General features: G+C 32.3%; 6 protein-coding genes across 6 annotated transcripts; 2 read left to right on the top strand and 4 right to left on the bottom strand.

Moving 5' to 3' along the window:
* Positions 1 to 4,272: 4,272 nt before the first annotated feature.
* On the bottom strand, positions 4,273 to 6,072 carry LOC126672758 (uncharacterized). Its single transcript, XM_050366712.1, has one exon. It carries the CDS (start codon positions 6,070 to 6,072, stop codon positions 4,273 to 4,275), a length of 1,800 nt encoding a protein of 599 aa, XP_050222669.1.
* Positions 6,073 to 10,145: 4,073 nt separating this feature from the next.
* Positions 10,146 to 10,746, bottom strand: LOC126673128 (uncharacterized). The gene is made up of 2 exons (XM_050367117.2): positions 10,494 to 10,746; positions 10,146 to 10,416 (listed from the first exon to the last, which is right to left on the bottom strand). The coding sequence occupies exons 1-2, from the start codon at positions 10,683 to 10,685 to the stop codon at positions 10,162 to 10,164; spliced, it is 447 nt and encodes a 148-aa protein (XP_050223074.1). The 5' UTR covers positions 10,686 to 10,746; the 3' UTR covers positions 10,146 to 10,161.
* Positions 10,747 to 13,243: 2,497 nt separating this feature from the next.
* Positions 13,244 to 14,021, top strand: LOC126673126 (VQ motif-containing protein 31-like). Its single transcript, XM_050367115.2, has one exon. It carries the CDS (start codon positions 13,342 to 13,344, stop codon positions 13,903 to 13,905), a length of 564 nt encoding a protein of 187 aa, XP_050223072.2. The 5' UTR covers positions 13,244 to 13,341; the 3' UTR covers positions 13,906 to 14,021.
* Positions 14,022 to 14,282: 261 nt separating this feature from the next.
* LOC126673127 (VQ motif-containing protein 31-like) lies at positions 14,283 to 15,139 on the bottom strand. Its single transcript, XM_050367116.2, has one exon. The coding sequence runs from the start codon at positions 15,039 to 15,041 to the stop codon at positions 14,478 to 14,480; it is 564 nt and encodes a 187-aa protein (XP_050223073.2). The 5' UTR covers positions 15,042 to 15,139; the 3' UTR covers positions 14,283 to 14,477.
* Positions 15,140 to 17,636: 2,497 nt separating this feature from the next.
* LOC126673129 (uncharacterized) lies at positions 17,637 to 19,791 on the top strand. Its single transcript, XM_050367118.2, has 3 exons — positions 17,637 to 17,889; positions 17,967 to 18,110; positions 19,595 to 19,791. The coding sequence occupies exons 1-3, from the start codon at positions 17,698 to 17,700 to the stop codon at positions 19,613 to 19,615; spliced, it is 357 nt and encodes a 118-aa protein (XP_050223075.1). The 5' UTR covers positions 17,637 to 17,697; the 3' UTR covers positions 19,616 to 19,791.
* Positions 19,792 to 22,385: 2,594 nt separating this feature from the next.
* Positions 22,386 to 26,077, bottom strand: LOC126673124 (protein DETOXIFICATION 12-like). Its single transcript, XM_050367112.2, has 7 exons — positions 25,542 to 26,077; positions 24,193 to 24,737; positions 24,010 to 24,096; positions 23,839 to 23,895; positions 23,307 to 23,545; positions 23,019 to 23,224; positions 22,386 to 22,842 (listed from the first exon to the last, which is right to left on the bottom strand). Exons 1-7 carry the CDS (start codon positions 25,833 to 25,835, stop codon positions 22,777 to 22,779), a joined length of 1,494 nt encoding a protein of 497 aa, XP_050223069.1. The 5' UTR covers positions 25,836 to 26,077; the 3' UTR covers positions 22,386 to 22,776.
* Between the last annotated feature and the right edge of the window lie 717 nt (positions 26,078 to 26,794).

Below are 26,794 nucleotides of genomic sequence, written 5' to 3'. Positions count from 1 at the left end.
GTTCAGAAGCTCCTTTTTCATCTCAGTGAGCCATAAATCCAAGCTTTCCCTTGCAGCTCTATCAAACATCTGAAAGTCTGAAGCTTTCTTGATCTCACTCTTCTTGGCTATTTTAGCTCCTCTGTTTGGTATTCCAAAAGCTTCTGAAAGAACATCAAGAGTGATGGTAAAGCTTTTACCTTTGAGAGTCACCTTAAAGCTGTCTTCTTTTCCCACAGAGAGTGTAGAGAAGAATTCTTTCACCAACAGAACATACATCACCTCTTTGATCTTTAGAAAGCTTAACCATCCTTGAACTTCGAACCATTCTCTGAAAGGCATGTCCTTTTTCCCAAAAAATTTCCAATCTATAAACTTTGGCCGGATCAAAGTGTTGACAGCCATTCCTCCTTCTTCCTTCAACCCTTTGCTTTTGACTGAACTAGCTCCTTCAGTTTTTGCCTTTTTCGAAGTGGGAGTCTTTGAGGTAGACCCATCAGACTCAATGACAGCAGCCCTTTTCCTTCCTTTAATAACCATTGCAGTCGGTTGAGAGAAGATGCAAGAATCAAGTGAGACCGATGTGTTGAGGAGTAACTCTAAGGGATTTGAACTTTAGAAATAAATCAGTCAAGTGATTTTCTTTTTAAAGAAGAAACCAAAGGTGGTTCCTTTTTGAATTTTGAAGAGCTGATCCTGTGGAGATTGCGTGTTATCAAGGATATTCACAATAAAGGGAGATCTTTCCACGTGGCAGAGATAGGAGGCAAGGACATATTACCGTTTTAAAGAGAAGTCTAGAAGCTAAAGATCCGTTAGAAACAGTTTTATCCCTTTTTACCAGCAAGCTTCGAAATTTGAAAAGATAACTTATGATAATTTATTTTTCAAATTTCTGCTATTTGAGCTCAAATGACAAAACTGATCTCTTTTAAAAAAATAGCTACACCTTTTTTTTTTTTTTTTTTTTTTTAATATAATAACTATTAAAGATAAGATTATAAAGATGCAAAAAAAAAAAAATAATTCAGAAAAGAGAAGTAGCACAGATTGATTGCTAGAAGAAATCAAAAATAAACTGAAAAAGCATTTAAAACCCAAAAACAGGAAAGATATTATTTTGAGCAGAAAAAAAATGCAGATGCATGACCAATCAACTTTCTAGGATCATAAGTCCTATCTCTCTACGAATCCTGCAAAAAGTTTCTTCATTTAAGGGTTTAGTGAAGATATCAGCAAGCTGTTTTTCAGTTGGAACAAAAATTAGCTCAATGTCATTAGCTTGAACATGATCACGAATGAAATGATGTCTGATTTCAATATGCTTAGTTCTAGAATGCATGACAGGATTTTTTGTCAAATTGATAGCACTGGTGTTATCACACATAATGGGAATCTTGGTGTACCTCAGGTTGTAATCTTCTAGCTCTTGTTTCATCCAGATTATTTGAGCAACACAGCTTCCAGCAGCTATATATTCAGCTTCAGCTGTGGATAAAGCCACAGAGGTTTGCTTTTTGCTGAACCAAGAAATTAGTGCATGACCTAGGAATTGACATGCTCCTGAAGTGCTTTTCCTGTCTGTTTTATCCCACAAGATCAAATGAGATATCTCTTGGATACCAAAGACCAAGTTCTTGAGTACCTAGAAGATATCTAAGAATTCTTTTTACAGCAATAATATGAGACTCTTTAGGATCAGCTTGAAATCTAGCACACACACAAACACTGAAATGAATATCAGGTCGACTGGCAGTTAAATAAAGTAATGAACCGATCATACCTCTATAGAGTTTGCAGTCAACTGATTTACCTTTTTCATCTTTCTCAACTTTGAAGGTGGCACTCATTGGAATTTTGGTAGCTTTAGCTTCGGTCATTTTGAACTTTTTGAGAAGTTCTTTGACATATTTAGACTGAGTAATGAAAGTACCATCCTTGCATTGCTTGATTTGCAGACCCAGAAAGAAGTTAAGTTCTCCCATCATGCTCATCTCAAACTCATTTTTCATCATGTCAGAGAATTCTTTGCACAAGCTATTTTTGGTGGATCCAAAAACTATGTCATCCACATAAATTTGTACAATGAGAATATCTCTGAGTTGCTTTTTGATGAATAATGTTTTATCAACTCTCCCTCTGGAAAAACCATTTTTAAGCATGAAGTTGCTTAATCTTTCATACCATGCTCTAGGAGCTTGTTTTAGCCCATACAGAGCCTTCTTTAGCTTGAACACATGATCAGGAAACTCATAGCTTTCAAAACCTTGAGGTTGTTCCACAAAAACCTCTTCATTCAGATAACCATTTAGGAAGGCACTTTTTACATCCATTTGCTGTAGTTTGAAATTCATGTAGCTGGCATATGCACAAAGCATTCTTATGGATTCAAGCCTTGCAACTGGAGCAAATGTTTCATCATAGTCAATGCCTTCAGCTTGATTATAACCTTTAGCCACAAGTCTTGCTTTGTTTCTGACAACATTGCCTTGATCATCAAGTTTGTTTCTGAACACCCATTTAGTTCCAATAATGGTTTTGTTCCTTGGTCGAGGCACAAGATTCCACACTTCATTTCTCTCAAACTGATTCAGCTCCTCTTGCATAGCTAGAAGCCAGTTTTCATCTTTCAGCCCTTCTTCTATTCCTTTTGGCTCTACTTTTGAGACATAGGCTATGTGAGCTACATTGGCAATCATCTTTTTTAGCTCACTCCTAGTCATCATTTTGTGAGAAGGACTAGTAAGAAGATTTTCTTGAGAGTGATACTTGTGATATCTCCATTCTCTTGGCAGATCCTCATTGCTGTTAGAAACAGCTTCGTTCTGAAAATTAGCTTGATCAGACTGCTCATTAGTCTGGTTCTCTGTTTCTTCAGTTTCAATTTGTTCCTGATTTACGTTCTGTTCATCCAGGATATTTTGCTGCTGATTCTCTTCTGAGTTGTTGCTGTTACCTGTAAAGAGTTCATCTCCAGACAAATCTCTACTGGGTAGAGGATTGTTAGTTTCTTTAAAGACTACATGCATGGATTCCTCAATAAGAAGAGATCGTTTATTAAAAACCCTATAAGCCTTGCTGTGCTCAGAGTAACCCATAAAAATAGCTTCATCAGATTTAGCATCAAATTTTGCAAGATGAGTTTTATTGTTATTATGAACATAACAAATGCAGCCAAAAATTCTGAAGTAACTTACATTGGGTTTTCTTCCTCTCCATAGCTCATACGGGGTCTTTTTCAGAGTAGACCTTACTAAGGCTCTGTTCTGAATGTAGCAGGCAGTACTCACAGCTTCAGCCCAGAAGTACTTTGGTAGATTAGCTTCACTAATCATTGTTCGAGCCATTTCTTGCAAAGACCTATTCTTTCTTTCAACCACTCCATTTTGCTGAGGAGTTCTGGGAGCAGAGTAGTTATGAGATATGCCTTGAGAGTTGCAGAAATCCTCAAATTTCTTATTTTCAAATTCCTTTCCATGATCACTTCTAATGGAGATGATTTTGAGTCCTTTTTGATTTTGGAGCTTTTTACACAGAACTTCGAATCTCTCAAAAACTTCATCTTTATGAGTTAGAAATAGTGTCCACGAGTACCTGGAGTGATCATCAACAACAACAAGGGCATAGAATTTTCCTCCTAAGCTAGAAGGGGTAATTGGTCCAAATAAATCAAGATGCAGCAGCTCTAAACAATTAGTAGTTGCAATATGACCAGAGGATTTAAAAGAAGATCTAGCATGTTTACCTTTTAAGCAAGCATCACAAACATCGTTTTTCTCATAGTTCAGTTTAGGCAAACCACGAACCAGTTCCCTTTTAGAGAGTTTAGAAATGAGATGCATACTAGCATGTCCTAATCTTTTATGCCAAAGCCAACTTTCATCCATAAGAGATGCAAGACAAATATCAGGGATAGGAGAGTCATTGAAATCAACCAGATACACATTTTCAAATCTCTTACCAAAGAAGAGAGTTTTATTATTGTGTAGATCCTGTACCTCACAGTGAGTTGGTTCAAAGATGACTCTGTTTTGCTTATCACAGAGCTGACTTACACTTAAAAGATTGTACTTCAGTCCATCCACTAAAGAGACACCTTCAATAGATGGATATTTGCCAATAGCTCCAATTCCGATAATTTTAGCTTTACTGTCATCACCGAAGCAAACTGTTCCTCTATCCTTTAGTTTGATACTGGTGAATTTTGACTTGTCACCAGTCATGTGCCTTGAGCAAGCACTATCCATATGCCAATTTTGATCATCCTTGCTCCTTAGGCAGACCTGTAACAAATCAAGCATGTTTAGGTACCCAAACTGATTTGGGTCCTTCTGGGTTAGTGACTTTCTCAGGTTTAGTTCCTTTGACAACCCAGATAAGTTTAGTCTGAGATATTTTCTGTTTAGCTTTACAAAACTTCGAAACATGACCTTTGATATTGCAGTAAAAACAGGTGGCATGTGACATGTAAGGAATGAAGGTCCTTTTGGTTATGGTTTTGATTTTTGTGGGAATATTTTTTAGGAATGATTCCATTTTCTTTGGTTTGGTAAAACCTTCAAAACCAATACCGCCAGTATCTCCATAGGGACGTTGATTTCCCAAAAGCATGTTCAGATTAGCTTTTCCCTTAGTGAATTTTGCGAGATCTTGAATGAGAAGATCAATCTTCTTTTGCATAGCATCATTCTGTTGCAAAAGATTGATTCTAAGGTTGTTTGAAGTTTCAAGTTCCTTCTTTAGGAATGAAACCTCAGTTTCAGCTTTCTGAATCTTTTCAGTCATTAAGTCAAAATCCTTTTGCATTATGTTTTCTTTTTCAGTTTCATTGGCTTGAGAAATTTTGACATTAGCTTCAGAAATGACATTTTTAGTTTTAGCTTTCAGTTTGACATACTTCTTTGAGACAACCTTATAAGCCATAAAGATATCATTACAGTTATGAAGTAATTCATCATAAGATAAATGTTTTAGGTTTTCTACCTCATTGTCAGATGAATCAGCCTCATATGCATCAGTTTGACCACTGTTATCTCCGGTTTCAATTGCCATTAAACAGAGATTAGCTTTCTCTTCTGGTTTATCTTCATCTGAGTCATCAGAATTACTCCAAGCTGCTAGACCCTTCTTTGGTTTTTCAACTCTTGTTGATCTTTTCAGTTTTGGACAATCAGCTTTGAAATGTCCAGGTTTGTTACACCCAAAACATAAGCCATCAGCTCCTTCCAAATCTACTTTTCCTTTAATGAATTTCTTCATGTTGTTTCTGTATCGTTTGTCTCCCTTGCGATACATCTTTGAGAATCTCTTGGTCATCAGAGCTATTTCTTCATCTGAGCTGATTTGATCATCACTTTCAGATTCAATCTTCAGAGCCAGATCAGCTTTCTTCCTTCTTTCCTGAGCTATCTCCTTTCCCTTGTATTTCACCATTTCATGTGTCATGAGAGAACCCATGAGTTCATCAAAGCTGTAGTTTTTCAGATTTTTAGCTTCAATGATTGCTGTGGTCTTGCTTTCCCATTTCTCAGTCAAAGATCTTAATATCTTTTTCACCAGCTGTTCATCAGTAAAGTTTTCTCCCAAACTTTTGAGACCATTTATGATGTTAGAGAATCTGGAGCTAAACTCAGACATACCTTCATCAGATTTCATTTGGAAAAGCTCATAATCACGTTGAAGAAGATTGATCTTAGTTTCCCTTACTTGGTCGGTTCCTTCATAGGTAATCTGTAGTTTTTCCCATACATGTTTTGCAGTGACACAGTTTCTAACACGATTGTATTCACTGATGTCAAGAGCACAGTGAATCATAGTAATAGCTTTTGCATTAGTCTGTACCACTCTCCAATCAGCTTCAGTAAACTCAGTTTCATCTTTTCTTACTTCTGTTCCATCAGCATTGACCTTGGTTGGAGGAGTAACTCCATACAAGATGCTTTTCCAGCATTCAATGTCCTGTGACTGAATAAAACTTTTCATTCTGTTTTTCCAGTAGTCATAATTAGATCCATTGAATAGAGGAGGTCTAGTAATGGAATTTCCTTCTGGTAGCCCAGAAGCACTTAGGTAAGATCCACCATGAGTAGCCATTGATCAACTCTGAGAATGCTAAAATAGCAAGAAGCAAGCAGAGCCTGCTCCGATACCAATTGTTGGTCCAGATGGCTTCTCAAGAGGGGGGGGGGGTGAATTGAGAATTAAAAACTTTGATAAAAATAACTTATAAAAATATTCGAAAGCTAATGCAAGTATGATTAAAGCTAAACTGGAAATAAACAGATAAGCAGTAAACGAAGAACACTGAATTTTTATAGTGGTTCTGCAACTGCATACATCCACTCCCCAAGCAATACTTCTTGGGAATTCCACTATCCAGTTTCTTTTACGGGCAAGAAACAACAGCCTTGAAATACAGAGCTAAACACTACCCGTTCTAGTCTGATTTCCCAACCACTGGTTTTACCAAGATCCAGAAAACTTAAACCCAGTAAACTTATCACCTAGGTGTTTACAAAAACCTTTAACCAAAACTGTTTATGCAAAAATAACTCGTTGAATACAAATCAACCTATTAAGTAAACCGAGTTAAGTAAAGCATTAAATAATGAAGCTCAGATTTAAAACCAAAGAGTAAAAAGCATCTTTTAGCAAAACATTAAAACCTCCATTGAAAAGCTTTGAAAAGATTGTTTACTCAGAAATCTTGCTTAAGGAGAAAGGTGAGGAAGATGGTCTATTTATAGAAAACCTTTTCTCCAAAAAGCCCTCAGATATTTTCAAAGATTCCTTTAAAGATTTGCCACCTATCCAGTTTCTAGAAGCAATAGGAAAGAGAAAATGATTGCTTGTGAAGAAACCGTTGCACCAGAAAACAAGAGAATGTTTTTATTCTTTGTGTGTGCATGTGACTGAAAAGGACATTTTGATGATGTCACAATCTTTAAAACCGTTTTGATCAAAAGAGAATCAAAAACATTTTCTAGAGCTTCAGAATTTTAATGACTTTATTTAGCCCATTTACCTTTACAGATAAATCTATAAACTCTTGAGGCCCATTGTTCTTGATGATCCAGACTTGTTCATACTTTGTTCTTTCTAGATCTTTGACTGTTCTTCTGCTTCCAGAATTAGCTTGAGCCTGGTTCTGCATTTACTCAAGTTCCACTGAATACTCCACATTAGCCTTACTTCTTTAAAGTTTATGTTATATCAAAAATAGGGGTAACCTTTAGCCAACAATTGACAAGTGGCACTCCCACATTCATTCTCATATATTTCCTTCTTTCTTTCATACATTTTTTTATTTTCTTTAATATTTTTGAATCTTTAACTCTCTAATTAATGACCACTACTAAATATTAAATTTAAACATTTTCATAAAAAAATACTACCAAATGGAAGCTAACTAAATAAATTTTCCGATATAGTGTTTTTCTAATTATATTAACAATATGTTCAAATAATTTTAAATTTTTATGTTCTCTACAATGTGATCTACTTTAATCATAAGGTAACAAGAAAATTTTTCTATATTAATGCTTTAAAAGTAGCTATTTTTTTGAAAAAAAAATTAGAGAATTTTCTTCTGAGTTATTTTTACTAACATTATTCAATTTCACTTGATGAAATAGATTTATGGTAATAGATTTATTACCTTTTTAATATGTAATATAAAATTAAAAAAAATACAAAATTAGTTTTAGATATATAGATTTTCTAACCTTATTTGTAAATTGATAGCCTAATATAAAAATAATTAACTCAAATTTATGTTACTAGAAATAAATTATTTTCATTACCATTATTATTGACAGAATAATGAATTATTTTCATTACCATTATTATCGACAGAATATTTGTTTGGTAAGTTTTATTTGTATTTATTTCATATTAAATTATTTTGTTAAATATTTTATAAACTAATCCGTACAAATTTCATATGTCTATTTTAAAAAATTTAAAAATAAATTAAATTGAAGAAGCGTTCTTAATTATTTTCTTTTATACTCTTAATTTTTTCCTTTTATATTAAATCCTTAATACTTGAATTAATTCACTTTTTTACTGCTTAAACTCACTAAATACACATTTATATTTCCGTTATAGACATATATAATACACCTTTCTTAGTATATATACCTTTTCAATTAGAAACGTATTAAGCTTTTTATAACCATCTATGCATTTAAGTTAGATGTTTCCTAATTTTTTGCTTTTCCATTTTGGAGACCAATTAATTAACCTTTAACCTTGAAAAATCATTCCTTACTTTTCTTTAACCTCTTCAAATTACTTATTCTACCGTTACATTTTGTGAAAAAAATAAATTTAACAAGATTAGATTTCTATAAATTAACTATACGTCCTTTTGTTCCAGCAGTGGTGATCATCACTACTAAATTCATTATCATGTCTAACTATGAGATTGTTTTCATATATGTATATTGAGCTAATTTTTTCTCCGATTCTCGCTAATAATTTACAATAAAGGTTTGTTTTCACATATTGTTTATGTTTTTTTATTTTAATTTAGTTTAGTTGGGATGTTATATATGTAATCTATAATCTAATGTAAATTTCAGCTGATTAAAAGGAATGTCTAAAAAAATAAGATTATTTACTATATCATAATTCATGGTTTACAAATGAAAAATGTCTACTCAAGAATTATGTAAACGAATTCTAAGGTAAGTAAGATCTTGATTTTCAAATGTCTTTTTTTTATGATTGGATATTGATGTTAATCAAAATTGATTTTTTGTTGTTGCTAGAATCATATATTAAATTAATAGAAGATGAGCCAAAACGAATTGAAAAGGAGGTTTTAACCAAAGTCCCAGCTGCCATCTTTGTTTTTTTGGCACGTCCAGTCCCCGATTCAAAGGTGCTTGCATTCTACTATATTTTATATATACATGTTTTTTTAAACCTAATCATTTTTTATAAAATTGTAACTCAATTAATTATTTCTTATACTTTAAATTTTATCAGTAGTATATAGATTGTCAATTGATCCGAGCATTTGATTGCAATTATTTATATTTTTAATTATAAAAATGATGAGGAATTTACAAATAAAATGACGAGGGATTTACAAAGAATATGAGAGCAATTTCATCTTCGTGGAAATCGAAAAAAGTAGGTGTTCTCCAGCCCCTCTAAAACCTGATGATAGTTTATCGTGTGATGAAGATGAAATTTTTTAATTTATCCTTGGCTTAATTTTATTTTAGAATGAAAAGTTATGTTTTATGTTCTTAATATTTTACATGTTATTAAAAATAGAAGCAAATCAAATCTCTATGAATATGTATAAAACCAAGATATTTTTAAAAGAAGAAATTGATTTGTTTTTTTTAAAAAAATATTAGCTTAATGTTGTTGCTTTGAATTTATTTAAATATTTTCTTTAATTAGTAAATTAAATTATTGTCGAATTTTTGAATCATATTTTGATAATACCGATAGCAGAGGGTGTCATGGTGTTAGCTTTTTTTAGGAGTCACTTATAAAACTTAAAAAATTTACATTCACATATTCACTTTTATATTTTTGCTCATTTAATTTCTTCCCTAACATAATTTGAAACCATTTATTTATCTTAATTATATATTTAATTTGACTCACGTTACTACAACATTTGTTAAATTAATTATTTTTAACTTAAAAATACAAATAAAATTCTATAAAATAGATAATTTATAAAATAATTAGCTAAAAGGTAATAATTTTATTTAATAAATTTGATTAAAAAATTAAGTGAAAATAAGATAAATATGTGTAACGCACGGGTCTAACGCTATTATTATTATTATATATAAAGCATTCCCATGGATTGATAAGTGCCACATTACCTATTGAAATTAAAAAAGTATAAAATACTTTCAAATAAAAAATATAAAGTTCTACTAAATAATTTTTTTATAAATTAATAAAAATAAAATTAGATAAATATCGTGCAACGCACGGGTACTTCATTAAAAAGGCTACAACTAACACTAGCATTAAGGAACCAGTTAATTGCTATTCAATTTAAGGGAAAGGTAGCCGGATTAGACCAATTTATTGAATATTTGCAGGTATAAAGTGCGAGAAATTGTGAATAAAGTGTGGAGCTATGCATACATGGTTTTCTCAAAGAAAACTATTACACAAGACATGAATTATTGATAGGATATATCATTTTATTATGAAACAAGGAAACAAGGAATTAAAGTTAAAGTAACCAGCTAGGGCTTCCATGTATAAAAATACACCACAATAGCATTGAATTGAATTAGTTAAACTCACGTCAAGATAAGCAGCATCCAAATAGGAAACGTTGATCTCAACAGAAACTCCGGTGAAAGGAGCTCCGACTGTGAATATGACAGCTGAACCCACCAAGTCCACCAGCGTAGCTGTAGCTCCGCCGTGCAAGAAATTCCCAGAGTTCTACCATAGCAATGAATTAAAAATCAATAATTAGTAAATTGAATTATAATTAAAAGAGAGAGAGGGAAAGAGAGTACCAGAAGACGAGGAGGGACTTTCATGGAGCAAAGAAGACGGCCGCGTTCAACGAGGTCAACGTGAATGCCTTGCATTATAAAGCGTTCGAAGAACCTGAGAGGCATTCCTTCAATGGCGGATTTGTTCTTGTTCTTGTTCTGATCATCATAATCTCCTTTCTCCAGGTATCTCTTCACTTTCTCTAACTCCATTTCTCTTATTTTCTTTCTTTCCTTTGCAATCCAAACGCCTCTTTCATTTCCTAGTCCAAAAAACTCTTTTAATTAAATTATTTATTCATTATTCAGTAAAATAGCTTTTTTTTAGAATACAATGGAATTGTTTTTTTTTTTTAAATTAAATTCATCAGTAATAATATAAAATATTTATTTGACAGTAACAATTTGATCTAATAATTTAAAAATATCTGAATTTTTGAATTTTATTATTTATAAACCAATAAACCAATTTCTCAAAAATGTCAATATTTTAAACAAGTATGCATTAAATATTTATTAATTTAATAAAATAGTCCTGTTTTTATCTGATATATATACACATTATTTAATTTGAATTATATATGGTCTGACGCACTTTTTTCTAACTGTATGTAGTAGTAAGACCATTTCTAAGTCAAAACAATCTTTGTTCAAGTGTTTAATTATAGGCTTGATTACTTAAAAAAACCCTCACCTTTAATTTTGTTTTCTTTTATACCCTGATCAAATTATGTTTCACCTCTACCCCAAATTTCAAAAAAAAAATGATTTATTAAAAACAACTAAATATAAGGGTTATTTTATATCTTTTCTATTTAAAAAAATACAAACCAATACTTCATCTTTGAAAACGTTCAAATAAGTCCTAAATTTAATTAATTTTTTTAATTTAAATAAAACCTTATAAATAAAATATTTTTTATTAATTACAATCTACAATTATACTCCAATTTTAAAAATCGCTAATATTATTATTTAAAAACAAATCGATTTTCAAAACCGACTCTAGGCAAGGAGGAGCAGCTGCTCCTCCCTCCATGGAGGAACCATGGTGCTCCTCCATGGAAAGGAGGAACACGCTGTTCCTCCTTTCTAAGGAGGAACCATGGTGCTCCTCCTTGGAAAGGAGGAACACATCTGTTCCTCCTTTCTAAGGAGGAACCATGGTGCTCCTCCTTGGAAAGGAGGAACACATCTGTTCCTCCTTTCCATGGAGGAACAACGTGTTCCTCCATAGAAGGAGGAAGGAAGGAGGACGACGGTTCCTCCTTCCACGGAAGGAGGACGGTGGAGGTGGAAGAAATATTTTTTTAAAAAAATAATTTAATTTTGTTTATAGAGTTTTTTTACGGTTTTTTCTAAAATTGGAGTACGGTTGTAAGTCGGGAATAATTAAATAATTATGATTAATTGATTTTATTAAAGAAGAGGGTGTTTTTGTATAATTAATAACATTGACGTGTAATTAGAATATATCCTAAAAATGAAGGATTATTTTAAATTTTTTTTCAAATAAAAAGAGGTAAATTTAATACCTCGAGGGTAGAGGTGAAACATAAAGATAAGGTCATGAGTATATGTGACAATTTTCGTAGGTCAGGGTATAAACGAAAACAAAGTTAAAGGTGAGGTTTTTTTAAGTAATTAAGCCTTAATTATATACTATGATCTAACGCCGGAACAATATTTATTTAGGCGTCCACATAAATATTTTTTTGACGGAAAATTACTTGGTATTTTGAATTGTAAACAATTGATAATTCATATATTAAATTATTAAAATTGATAATTAATGTGAAAATAGCAAAACAAGGTAAACTTTATGATTTTGTAAATTTATAAAGAGTAAATATATATAAATATATATAAAATGTTTCGTTCGGGATTTTATTCCATAAAAATAACAAATCTTTCACTTTAGATAAAATTCATTGGTCTAAATTGAATGGGATGAATTCCATCTCGATATCATATCGGAGTTATCAAATGGATTCATCGTCGAGAATTGAATAGTAATAATATAGAAAAAGATCATTTATCCATATCGAATTCATAAAGGGCTTGGATTCTTGATTCAATATATATAGTTTAATGATGTTGTTGAGTGCAAAAGTCTGTTATATTGTGAAGAAAGAAGGAGTAGAGGAGCGTTAGTTAGGTAAGGAATTGAGATTCACGGAGAAGAAAAGGTGACGGGTAGAGATAGAAGTATAATTATCCATATTGTATAGCAGTCATACATTACAAAACTGCAAAACTATTTTCACAACTGACACATAAGAAACACCTCATAACAAAGTGGCAGTGAGGAGTCAAAACACATAAGAAATAAGAGTCATTGGTATTTTTGGAATGGAAGCTGCTAACTTGCTCACTATTTTTAGCCAATCTTCTTGCATCTTCCTGCAATTACATCACATTACATTACATTACAACAGACTCACTTAACTGCCTCTCTTTTGCAACTCTCACTTGTTTGTTTATAATACCACTTTCATCCTTTCTTTCCTATTTTCCTTCTCCTTCTTTCATTTTTCTTCTTCTGCTCCCACATCTCAGGTACGTCATTTTTCAATCCCCCTCGCCAAAATTCTCATAAATTATTAATTCATAATTACCATGTGGCATCTAGTAGGGTTTAATTAAGTTTTAAGATTATTATTCTTCATTTCCTATCAAATCTAGAGGCACCACGGGCACTTCATTCAATCAACCAAAAATGACAGATACTTTATTTTTTACGTAGGAAACCTTAAAATAAGACAATTTCGTCCTGTACGTGTTCGAGTGTCCCGTTTTTCCGTGTCTGTCAGTAATCTGCAGACAGAAGGATAACAAAAGAGTTCAACTTTAGATGAATTTATAGCATATGCCCAGCTTACCACATTTCTCACGTATTGGAACTTGTTGCAGATCATTGGAAAAAATAAGGTTGTCCGGATCCATGGAGAAGCACACAGGGCAGGGAACAGCAAGTTGTAAACCATTAACTACCTTTGTGCAAACGGATACAAATGCTTTCCGAGAGGTTGTGCAGCGATTAACAGGCCCATCGGAGACTGACGCAGCGCAGGGGTCAGCAGCTACAAAGGTGGCAGCAAGTATGAAGAGATCAACGTCTAAATTACATGAAAGACGGCAGTACACAAGGCCGAAGCTAGTGATCGTTAAACCCACTGTCAACTTCAAACCTTTGACTTCTCCGACCACATCACGGAATCCTTCTCTGCACCCAAGTCCTGTTGGCACCCCTTCCACAGTATTCTCAAAACTGACGATAGAAGAAGAAGAAAACAAAGGAGAATCGATAATAAGTGAGGAAGAAGAGAAAGCTATAAAAGAGAGGCGATTTTACTTGCACCCATCACCTCAGTCTAAACCACCACCGGAGCTGCTTACCTTGTTTCCTTTGACATCCCATAAAACAAGTTAAAAACTATAAATACAGCTCAATGATGTCACCATACATACCAAAGGAGTAAATATGTAACTGCTAACTTTTAAGGCCCTGGATGAAGGGATTTGTGTGCAGACTGCAGCAGTAGGAATCCTAACTTGAAAATTGTATTATGTATATGAAACTCAACTTGCCTTGAATTGTAATATGTCTAGAAGTTGATGTAATTGAAATGGCTCTTTGATTTGTAAATTGTTAATGAAGTATCCATTATACAAGTTATCCATTTCGCTCATTGCTACACTTGCTTGGAGCCTAGTTAAGAAAATGGTAATCCGCCAATGCTTAACTGAAGCAGCCAGATACTTGTATAATGGATACTTCATTAACAATTTACAAATCAAAGAGCCATTTCAATTACATCAACTTCTAGACATATTACAATTCAAGGCAAGTTGAGTTTCATATACATAATACAATTTTCAAGTTAGGATTCCTACTGCTGCAGTCTGCACACAAATCCCTTCATCCAGGGCCTTAAAAGTTAGCAGTTACATATTTACTCCTTTGGTATGTATGGTGACATCATTGAGCTGTATTTATAGTTTTTAACTTGTTTTATGGGATGTCAAAGGAAACAAGGTAAGCAGCTCCGGTGGTGGTTTAGACTGAGGTGATGGGTGCAAGTAAAATCGCCTCTCTTTTATAGCTTTCTCTTCTTCCTCACTTATTATCGATTCTCCTTTGTTTTCTTCTTCTTCTATCGTCAGTTTTGAGAATACTGTGGAAGGGGTGCCAACAGGACTTGGGTGCAGAGAAGGATTCCGTGATGTGGTCGGAGAAGTCAAAGGTTTGAAGTTGACAGTGGGTTTAACGATCACTAGCTTCGGCCTTGTGTACTGCCGTCTTTCATGTAATTTAGACGTTGATCTCTTCATACTTGCTGCCACCTTTGTAGCTGCTGACCCCTGCGCTGCGTCAGTCTCCGATGGGCCTGTTAATCGCTGCACAACCTCTCGGAAAGCATTTGTATCCGTTTGCACAAAGGTAGTTAATGGTTTACAACTTGCTGTTCCCTGCCCTGTGTGCTTCTCCATGGATCCGGACAACCTTATTTTTTCCAATGATCTGCAACAAGTTCCAATACGTGAGAAATGTGGTAAGCTGGGCATATGCTATAAATTCATCTAAAGTTGAACTCTTTTGTTATCCTTCTGTCTGCAGATTACTGACAGACACGGAAAAACGGGACACTCGAACACGTACAGGACGAAATTGTCTTATTTTAAGGTTTCCTACGTAAAAAATAAAGTATCTGTCATTTTTGGTTGATTGAATGAAGTGCCCGTGGTGCCTCTAGATTTGATAGGAAATGAAGAATAATAATCTTAAAACTTAATTAAACCCTACTAGATGCCACATGGTAATTATGAATTAATAATTTATGAGAATTTTGGCGAGGGGGATTGAAAAATGACGTACCTGAGATGTGGGAGCAGAAGAAGAAAAATGAAAGAAGGAGAAGGAAAATAGGAAAGAAAGGATGAAAGTGGTATTATAAACAAACAAGTGAGAGTTGCAAAAGAGAGGCAGTTAAGTGAGTCTGTTGTAATGTAATGTAATGTGATGTAATTGCAGGAAGATGCAAGAAGATTGGCTAAAAATAGTGAGCAAGTTAGCAGCTTCCATTCCAAAAATACCAATGACTCTTATTTCTTATGTGTTTTGACTCCTCACTGCCACTTTGTTATGAGGTGTTTCTTATGTGTCAGTTGTGAAAATAGTTTTGCAGTTTTGTAATGTATGACTGCTATACAATATGGATAATTATACTTCTATCTCTACCCGTCACCTTTTCTTCTCCGTGAATCTCAATTCCTTACCTAACTAACGCTCCTCTACTCCTTCTTTCTTCACAATATAACAGACTTTTGCACTCAACAACATCATTAAACTATATATATTGAATCAAGAATCCAAGCCCTTTATGAATTCGATATGGATAAATGATCTTTTTCTATATTATTACTATTCAATTCTCGACGATGAATCCATTTGATAACTCCGATATGATATCGAGATGGAATTCATCCCATTCAATTTAGACCAATGAATTTTATCTAAAGTGAAAGATTTGTTATTTTTATGGAATAAAATCCCGAACGAAACATTTTATATATATTTATATATATTTACTCTTTATAAATTTACAAAATCATAAAGTTTACCTTGTTTTGCTATTTTCACATTAATTATCAATTTTAATAATTTAATATATGAATTATCAATTGTTTACAATTCAAAATACCAAGTAATTTTCCGTCAAAAAAATATTTATGTGGACGCCTAAATAAATATTGTTCCGGCGTTAGATCATAGTATATAATTAAGGCTTAATTACTTAAAAAAACCTCACCTTTAACTTTGTTTTCGTTTATACCCTGACCTACGAAAATTGTCACATATACTCATGACCTTATCTTTATGTTTCACCTCTACCCTCGAGGTATTAAATTTACCTCTTTTTATTTGAAAAAAAATTTAAAATAATCCTTCATTTTTAGGATATATTCTAATTACACGTCAATGTTATTAATTATACAAAAACACCCTCTTCTTTAATAAAATCAATTAATCATAATTATTTAATTATTCCCGACTTACAACCGTACTCCAATTTTAGAAAAAACCGTAAAAAAACTCTATAAACAAAATTAAATTATTTTTTTAAAAAAATATTTCTTCCACCTCCACCGTCCTCCTTCCGTGGAAGGAGGAACCGTCGTCCTCCTTCCTTCCTCCTTCTATGGAGGAACACGTTGTTCCTCCATGGAAAGGAGGAACAGATGTGTTCCTCCTTTCCAAGGAGGAGCACCATGGTTCCTCCTTAGAAAGGAGGAACAGATGTGTTCCTCCTTTCCAAGGAGGAGCACCATGGTTCCTCCTTAGAAAGGAGGAACAGCGTGTTCCTCCTTTCCATGGAGGAGCACCATGGTTCCTCCATGGAGGGAGGAGCAGCTGCTCCTCCTTGCCTAGAGTCGGTTTTGAAAATCGATTTGTTTTTAAATAATAATATTAGCGATTTTTAAAATTGGAGTATAATTGTAGATTGTAATTAATAAAAAATATTTTATTTATAAGGTTTTATTTAAATTAAAAAAATTAATTAAATTTAGGACTTATTTGAACGTTTTCAAAGATGAAGTATTGGTTTGTATTTTTTTAAATAGAAAAGATATAAAATAACCCTTATATTTAGTTGTTTTTAATAAATCATTTTTTTTTTGAAATTTGGGGTAGAGGTGAAACATAATTTGATCAGGGTATAAAAGAAAACAAAATTAAAGGTGAGGGTTTTTTTAAGTAATCAAGCCTATAATTAAACACTTGAACAAAGATTGTTTTGACTTAGAAATGGTCTTACTACTACATACAGTTAGAAAAAAGTGCGTCAGACCATATATAATTCAAATTAAATAATGTGTATATATATCAGATAAAAACAGGACTATTTTATTAAATTAATAAATATTTAATGCATACTTGTTTAAAATATTGACATTTTTGAGAAATTGGTTTATTGGTTTATAAATAATAAAATTCAAAAATTCAGATATTTTTAAATTATTAGATCAAATTGTTACTGTCAAATAAATATTTTATATTATTACTGATGAATTTAATTTAAAAAAAAAAAACAATTCCATTGTATTCTAAAAAAAAGCTATTTTACTGAATAATGAATAAATAATTTAATTAAAAGAGTTTTTTGGACTAGGAAATGAAAGAGGCGTTTGGATTGCAAAGGAAAGAAAGAAAATAAGAGAAATGGAGTTAGAGAAAGTGAAGAGATACCTGGAGAAAGGAGATTATGATGATCAGAACAAGAACAAGAACAAATCCGCCATTGAAGGAATGCCTCTCAGGTTCTTCGAACGCTTTATAATGCAAGGCATTCACGTTGACCTCGTTGAACGCGGCCGTCTTCTTTGCTCCATGAAAGTCCCTCCTCGTCTTCTGGTACTCTCTTTCCCTCTCTCTCTTTTAATTATAATTCAATTTACTAATTATTGATTTTTAATTCATTGCTATGGTAGAACTCTGGGAATTTCTTGCACGGCGGAGCTACAGCTACGCTGGTGGACTTGGTGGGTTCAGCTGTCATATTCACAGTCGGAGCTCCTTTCACCGGAGTTTCTGTTGAGATCAACGTTTCCTATTTGGATGCTGCTTATCTTGACGTGAGTTTAACTAATTCAATTCAATGCTATTGTGGTGTATTTTTATACATGGAAGCCCTAGCTGGTTACTTTAACTTTAATTCCTTGTTTCCTTGTTTCATAATAAAATGATATATCCTATCAATAATTCATGTCTTGTGTAATAGTTTTCTTTGAGAAAACCATGTATGCATAGCTCCACACTTTATTCACAATTTCTCGCACTTTATACCTGCAAATATTCAATAAATTGGTCTAATCCGGCTACCTTTCCCTTAAATTGAATAGCAATTAACTGGTTCCTTAATGCTAGTGTTAGTTGTAGCCCTTTTAAATGTGTAAAATTCTTTTTTTGCTCTCGTTTGCTACTCCGCTCCACTAATCTAACCTTCAGCTCCCGTAGCTATCTGGAACATTTCCCTTTATCCTAGTTGGTTGGCTAATGGCTACATGTCTACATTAGAGCTGTTAATTCACTTTCCACTACATTTTGCATAAGCTCAACTCGGGCCTATACTCCCCCAAAACTTCAAAGACCAAAATGCTTGAGCTTTATTACATGTACTTGTGTAGAATTGTTTGTTTGTGATGAATTTGTCCTAACTCCTAACCCTCTCGATCCCTTTCTAAACGTACCTCTGATCGCTGTTACTTTCATCTTCTTGCAAACGCAATCCTCATAGGAAGCCCACATACATTGTAAGCAACCATCAATATTTTGGTTCCGCGTCTAAAATGTTGAATAAGTCTCTCAGTTTTATGCATCAAGAATATTCGGATCACTGGAGTTGGTGGTCTTTTAACATATGGAAGGTTCTTACTTCTCTCTAGCAGAAGTCATATTTGAGATTATAGTTGAAAGCACTTTTTCAAAAAATTATAAAAAACCGTCAAGTTTCTTGAGTTTTGAAAATTGATATTTGAGAAAAGAAGGTAAAGATTATTTTTTCAAAAAGTAGGTTGGAAGAACTTCAACAACAATCCTGAACAGCTCCTGTATATCTTTTGCTTCTCCCTTATTAGTATTAAGTCTGGTGGTTGATGCTATATGTAATGAAAAGTGATCTGGCTGATATGAGCTCAATATACGCTAATTATGTTTTGGTATCGGAAAGAAGGATTATAATTTTTGTTAGATACGTGAGTAACTCGGTTGAACTATCTCGGGACCCGTATCTAGTGAGTAACTCGGTTGAACTATCTCGGGACTCACACCTTGGGATTAAGCAGTGACATGATGTAACTCGGTTGAACTATCTCGGGACTATGTCACGTGGTAACGAGTAACTCGGTTGAACTATCTCGGGACCGTACCACTTGGATTAAAATGATTTGATATATGGATACAATATGAGTAGGATACGAATAGGAAATAGTATTAATTTAAGATTAGGGTTTCATCGGATCAAATATTGTTGTTTGTTTTAATATATGTTTATGCAATTTATATTTATAATATCTTAAGTAAATGCGAACTCACTCAGCGTTGTCTGACCCCCCAATAGTGTTATGTTTCAGGTGTATAGTATCAGATGTAACGGACTTCTATCCTTGTTCCAGAAGTCCGCGAATACAGAAAGAAGGAATAAATCAGTAGTGCTGCAGTAGTCGAGTCCTAGAGTGTAATTATGTTTTGTCAAACGGTTTTATATATGTTGTTTATACTCTGACATGTATAAAGGTTTTAAACTGCGCTTTTAAACCGTTTATATATATATATATATATATATATATATATATATATATATATATATATATATATATATATATATATATATATATATGTGAGAAACAGGGCATTGCTTGATATGAGATATCGCTTTGTAAGACCCTGATTTCTAAAGATCGTTTTGTATCGTTTAAAGAAGTTTTATAAAAACGTTTTGAGAATGTTTCGCGAAAAATTTATAGTGAAATTTTAGGCTTGCTACGGGTTTCGGAGCTACCACTCCCATTCCCTAGCGCCGGTCGCGGCCCTCAATTTTGGGTCGTGACAATATGTTAGCAAAATCAAATAGTACAATATTAATAATTTTATTAAATTAGAATAATAAATACATTAATACATCAAATTTGGCCAATCCTATCATACCAAATTAAATTAAATGATACAAAAATTTAGAAGAAAAAAATATTACCATTTTAGATTATAAAACCAAAAAACATGTTTAAAAATACCAAACCAATTAAAAAGAATTCTTTCAAACATTTAAAAAATAAAAAAAAATCAAATTCGCAAATTAATTAAGAGGGCATTAAATTTTGATAATTGGGTTATAAAGTTGAATATTAGTAAATCATTAGCAATGGGGTAACGCAACAAAAAGCATTTCTTTTTTGAGAGAAAAAGCATTTCAATAGCTTCAAATTACAAATAAGGTTAGAAATTTAATAAATTTTGCAATTGTATTTATGTAGTTTGGCTATTGAGAAGTCAATATATCCTTAAATTGTAATTAAAACTATATAAAATATTAAATTGTTTCCAAATGAGGCTCTCAATTGGAACTAATTTTTCAAATTATAATTAAAGATTATATAAAAAGGGAAGAATGATAATCAATTATACGTTTTAAGCCTAAGAAAATATAATTGTTTATAGATTATGATGCTACTTAATTTGGTAATTTTATATCATTTAATTATATGTTTTAATGTAACAATATATAAGCAAGACATTATTTCATTGTTTATGTAAATAAGTATAGTTTACCGAATCTAATAATACAACATCAATTAGGATATAGTATTAGGAAAGAGAGTAATTTAAATAATTAAAAATATAAATTATTCTATAAATAAAATACCACCTAATTAAAAAAATAAAAAATAAAATCTATCTATTCATAATTTTATTTAAAATATTAATTAGAATAAAAAATTAAATAAATATCATGCAACGCAAACATTTGAACAATAGAAAACACCAACAACTAAAGAACAAACTTTATAGTAAATAAGAGAAAAAATAACATATTTACCTGGGAAGTTAGTAGCTTTTGAGATTGATATATATATATATATATATATATATATATATATATATATATATAAAACCTAGGCTTAATTCCTTAAAAAAAACCCACCTTGTATTTTTTTTTTGTTTATACTCTGACCTTGTAAAAACATCATTTGTACCCAATTTTAAGTTTTTATGTTTCATCTCTACCCAAAAGCATTAAATTGTACTCTTTTCATTTGAAAAGGAGTTTAAAACAATCCTTCATTTTTAACTTATATACTAATTAGATATTAAAGTTATTAATAGTACAAAAATAACATCTTCTTCAAAAAATTAAAAATAATAATATTTTTTTAAAAAAATAATTCCGAATTTTTTGTTTATTTTTTTAATTTTTTTTAATTTTTTAAAAAATATTTCTAACAAAAAAATTAAAAATAATAATAATTTTTTTAATTTTTTTATTATTTTATATAATTAAAAAATTAATTAATTATTTGAATATATTTGATCATTTTTTAAGTTTAAGGATTTATTTGTATTTTTAAAAATAGAAAAAAAGTATGTTTTAACTCTTTTCTAAATGAAAAGAGTACAATTTAATGCTTTTGGGTAGGGATGAAACATAAAAACCCAAAATTGGGTACAAATGGTGTTTTTACAAGGTCAGGGTATAAACGAAAAAAAAGTGCAAGATGAGGGTTTTTTAAGAAATTAAGCCTAAAACCTACTCATAATTTAATAATAAAAAGGATTATATATGCTCCAAAGATTTGATTTCAGAATTAAGTAAGACCTTAACGTCTGAAAAAATCTAAATATACTTCTAGCTTCTGAAAAAATAAACAATCACTATCCGAACGTCTCATTTACGCGTTAAAATTGGGGATGTGGTTGTTCATTTTTAAAACATCAAAGGCATTACACTTAAATCTTTTGGGATGTTTGGTTATTTGATTCTGAAATCAAACTTTATAAGTTATAAGTATAGACGACTTTTTTTCCTTTAATAATAAATAGAAAAAGTTTTATAATTATATTATATGAGTAAATTATTCTAAATCCCCCATATATGTTATAATTCACATTTTAATTCTTTTTATTTGAAAAACAAATGATATGATCTTTTATTTTTATTTGCATCCGTCTATTTTTAGTATTAGTTAACTGAGTCAAAAAATTTAGGGATAAATTAATTTGCTGAGGTGTAAGTCATTTTTAACCAATGAATAAGTGACACGTCAGCACCGTGTATGAATTTGGAAAAAATGAAAGTTTGTGTATTTTTAGAAGAAGTTTTAAAAAACGTGATTAAATTAAAAAAACATGTAAAGTTAGTAAACTTTGATGACATTAATATTAAAATTCATACAATTAAATTTGTTAATGAAAAGTGACGAAAATTGTAAAAAAAAATTGTATTTTCTATACTATAGTCCAAAAGTCAGAGTCTGATACATGCTTACTATAGGCAAAATTGGGTAATTATACTACCATGAATATAGTTTTAACCTTCTCTCACTATTGGATAATTCTATTCAGGCCCCTAAATAAATATTTTCCTGCTGTCACAGCAAAAAAGAGAGAATAGATGCTCGGCTTATGAATCTATAAGCCACAGTTCTGTCTTGCAACTACTCTGACTTGAAAATTGATTCACTGACCAAATTTTGATGAAGTAAAAGAGCAACTTATAGAAGCCGATCCCGAATCATATCTTGCAATTCACGTTACTATATTGGCAACAGAAGATCTTTTTCCTTCAAATACCCGTTCCTTTGCCTTACTTGCCTGCAATAAGGAGCATTTATTGATCAGAAACTACACACATTCTATCAAAGTTGCAGCACAGGGAATTACGCAAGTTCCCGCTTCAAACCCAATAAGATTATGAATGCGCATTTCGATGATAATTGAATTGTATGACCGACATATCAGGATGAGCAAATGTTTAACACGAAGCGTACCTGTTTCTCCCAATTTACACAACTTGTAACGACACTGAGTAGAACAATTTGTGTAACCGCTCCAACTTGTATTCCAATCCAAAGGCCCGTGCCTCTTAGCTTTACCCAGAAACCCAAAATGGCAGCGATTGGAATCCCACAAAGGTAGAAGGCTCCGAGGTTAACATAAGCGCCTATATGCTGCCATCCGCACCCCCTTGCCACACCTGAAATATTGAAGCAATACTAGTTCAGCATACATCCCTTATCCAAAAGTACTTAGCGACATAGAAAAGGAGTTAAATTGACCTGAAAGCACTCCCTGTAAGCTGTCCATTATCACTGATAAGCACACCAGAGGAGCCATCACTGTCACATAATCCACTACTTCCTTTTCGTTGCTGAAAAGGTAACCAAAGACGCGGCGGCTGGCAAAGAGTGTACTGCTTACTACAGTTGTCTCCATAATTGTAAGAAACATGACAGCATAAACAGCAATACGTGCAGCTTGTGGGTGTCCTGCTCCTAATTCATTTGAAACTCTAGTGCTGTAGAACAAGAATTATCAAACAGAAAAATGCTTAGCTATGCTAGACATACTGAGATGCAAAGGAGTCCATTTTCATGTTTATTTAAGGACTATGTTGCACGAAAAACTTGTCGAGTCCTACATTTTTCCGTTTCATTTCCCTTTCCGGAAAGGCTTCTGAAAATATGAAACTTTATTATTATCATCAATTCTTTTAAATAGTATCATTTTTCTGTTTTTTCGGTTCAACATTTTTTCGTATCAGAGTTTCCGTTTTCATGCAACATAGTTTAAGGATTTAGGGAGCTATACCTTACTGCAGCACCAAATGCATATGGAATTGAATAGAGTGTAGAAATAGTTTGGAGACTGCATAAAAAAGATAATCTTTCAAAGGATGCACAATTTCAATTGTTTTGCAAGGAAATCATGAGTTGAAAAATTAGTTTCAGGTTATATCTAAAACAGTTAAGTAAAACATACCAGACAGATAGAACAGAAGTTTCAAGCTGGGGATTTGGTAAGATTCCTGAGAGCAAAACAAGCAGCTCATATGACCACCATTCAAGACTGCAAGACAAATTATGCATCAAATATAAATAACTGCTAAAGTAGTAAATACATCTTACACGGAGAAAAGGTTTCTGAACAAATAGATGAACATACCAGATCATTAATGCAGAAGGGACAGCATATCGGAAGAATTCTCCGATCCCATGGAACAACTCCATAGAGATCGGTGCTCGAGTTTTAGCACAGGCAGCAGAGTGTGCCATGTATAGTCCAAGGATAATCACATTCAACCAACTTGAAATAGACAGTGCTAATGCTGCTCCAACGTTTTGCAGTCCCGACTTGTACACTAAAACCCAACAGAGAGGTATGTGGAAACAAAGAGTTGCACAAGAACTCAGCAACATAGGACTGATCAGACTCTGCATCTGAAAGTACCGAACAAGCGGTTGAAGAGCCGCATAGGCAAAGAGTCCAGGAATAAGCCATATCATGTATTGACCAGCTTCATGTGAAATTACAGGGTCTTGGCCAATGAAAACAAGAATCTTTCCCATGAATGTCCATATTATGGAAAGAGGAATACAAACTAAAATTAAACAGAAGATCGCAGTTTGCGTTTGAATTCCGAGTTTGTGATATTGCTTAGCTCCATACGCTTGTCCGCATAGAGTTTCCAGTGCACTGGCCATCCCTAACTGTGTGACACATACAAATCACTACATTCTGTTACATACAAGATTAATTATAAAAACTTCAGATTATTAACATCAAATCCATTCCATAACCTTTAAAACTTCAGTTCATAAAATCATTTCTAAACATCAAAAGCCCGTTCGGACTTTGATCAGTACAATAATGACTTCAGGGGTGGATTCTCAAATCATGTATGCAACATATGCTTCCTATCAGGGCAATCCCCTATTTTACTTCCAACTTCATTGACTTCCATTTCATTTTTCACGGAAACGAAAAAATATGGGAAACGCTCCAACCGAAAAAGTATAAATTATACACTTTTTACAAAAATAAGTTACAAGTTTTGTAGTTTAATTATAAGTATTTCCAGAAACCGAACTAAAACGCCGAAACATATAATTCAATAGTTTTGGGGGGCAATATAGTTTTCAATTATCATGAAAAGAAAATGATGTTGGTCCTACTCATAATTATGAAACTAACTTGCAGAACTTCTTGTTGGCTATTTTGAAGCCATTAATTAGTCCCATCAACTTTTCCAACATACCAATGCCCATAATAACATGATGAAATATCACAACCAAGCATTTATAACTTGAAAGAAATGAATCACAACCAACTTTTGTTGAACATTTAAGAAATTTTATCATGTCAGATTGAACATTCCAACCTAGCTTGCTACTATTTCATTTCAAATCCCCATCATTTTCAATCGAAACAGTAAAGAAACAGACACGTGTCCATATGCAAGCAAGAATTAATGCCACCTTCAACAGGAAAATAATTCAAAAAAAAGAACTTACAAGAAGACTAAAACCAGTGACACCGGAGAGAGAGGTGGCGATGGCGGTGCTAGAAAGAGCGAGTTCACCGAGGTGACCCACCATCATCATCGAAATAACTTGGAGAAGATACTGAGAAAGAACGACGGCCACCATAGGAGCGGCTACGTAGCCAAGTTTCTTCACTTCTTGAGTAAAAACAGGCCATGTCAGACCCTTTCTTGAATCGCAATCTTCTTCTTCCTCGTCTCGTTTATGATCATATATATTATGATCTTTAACTAACAAATTCTCTTGCATGGTTTTATCTGCCATTGAAATTTAATAAATGTTGCGGCGGTTTGTTGATTCTCCGCCGCCGAGCTCTCTGCGTGCTCTTCCACAATATTTCTTGGAAAAGGGGAGAGAAAAACAGAGGGAAAGGCAGAGACTTGGCAATTTAAGAGTTTTGACTGTGTTTTGTGTATTTATTTGATTGCGATAAATTAGGAAGGTTTTACTATTTTTCTTGAGGTCAGCCTTTTACACTCAAGACTCCATACACAGACTAGTCGCTACAAAAACTGACGTATTCCCTTGGAAATTGTTATTTCCCTTCCTGTCCATAATATTTGTAGCGTTTGGTTTTAAAATAAAAATTAAAAAAATAGTTAATATATTTTAATATGTAAATATTTTTACTAAATTAATTTTATATTAAAATTTATTTATATTTATCACTACTATTTTTATTTTTTAATTTTATTTTTTCAATAAATTAATAAACAAATATAAAAAAATAGCAATTAATATTTTTTTAATATTTTAAAGTGGCAAATATAATGGACAAAAAAATTATCAAATGCGATAAATATTATGGACTGAAAAGAGTATTTTATTTTTTCATTTAAAAAAAAGTCAAGAATAGAAAAATTTCATATTTCCTCGTAAAAAAAGAGCGAATAACTATAACACCTCTCACATTTGATATAATTCACATTTTAGTCTCTTTTATTTGAAAATCGAACTATATAGCCTCTCGCTTTTGTTTTTGTCAATGATTTAGTCATTCCGTCCATTTTGGATATTACGCAACGAAGTCAACGAAATTATATGGTCCCCCATTTTTTTTTTCAATGATTTCATCCCCCACTTTTGTTTTTATTAACGATTTCGTCCCTCAGATTTAAAAATTAATTTACCCCTAAATGTTTTAACTTCGTTGACTAATATTAAAAATAAACGAAGAGATTAAACTGTTAACGAAAATAAAAATAAAGGATCATATAATTTAA

The sequence above is a fragment of the Mercurialis annua genome, linkage group LG3 (genome assembly GCF_937616625.2).
Source record: "Mercurialis annua linkage group LG3, ddMerAnnu1.2, whole genome shotgun sequence".
Lineage (NCBI taxonomy): Eukaryota > Viridiplantae > Streptophyta > Magnoliopsida > Malpighiales > Euphorbiaceae > Mercurialis > Mercurialis annua.
The sequence above is the reverse complement of the archived record's forward strand: the minus strand, read 5'-3'. Positions and strand labels throughout refer to the sequence as shown.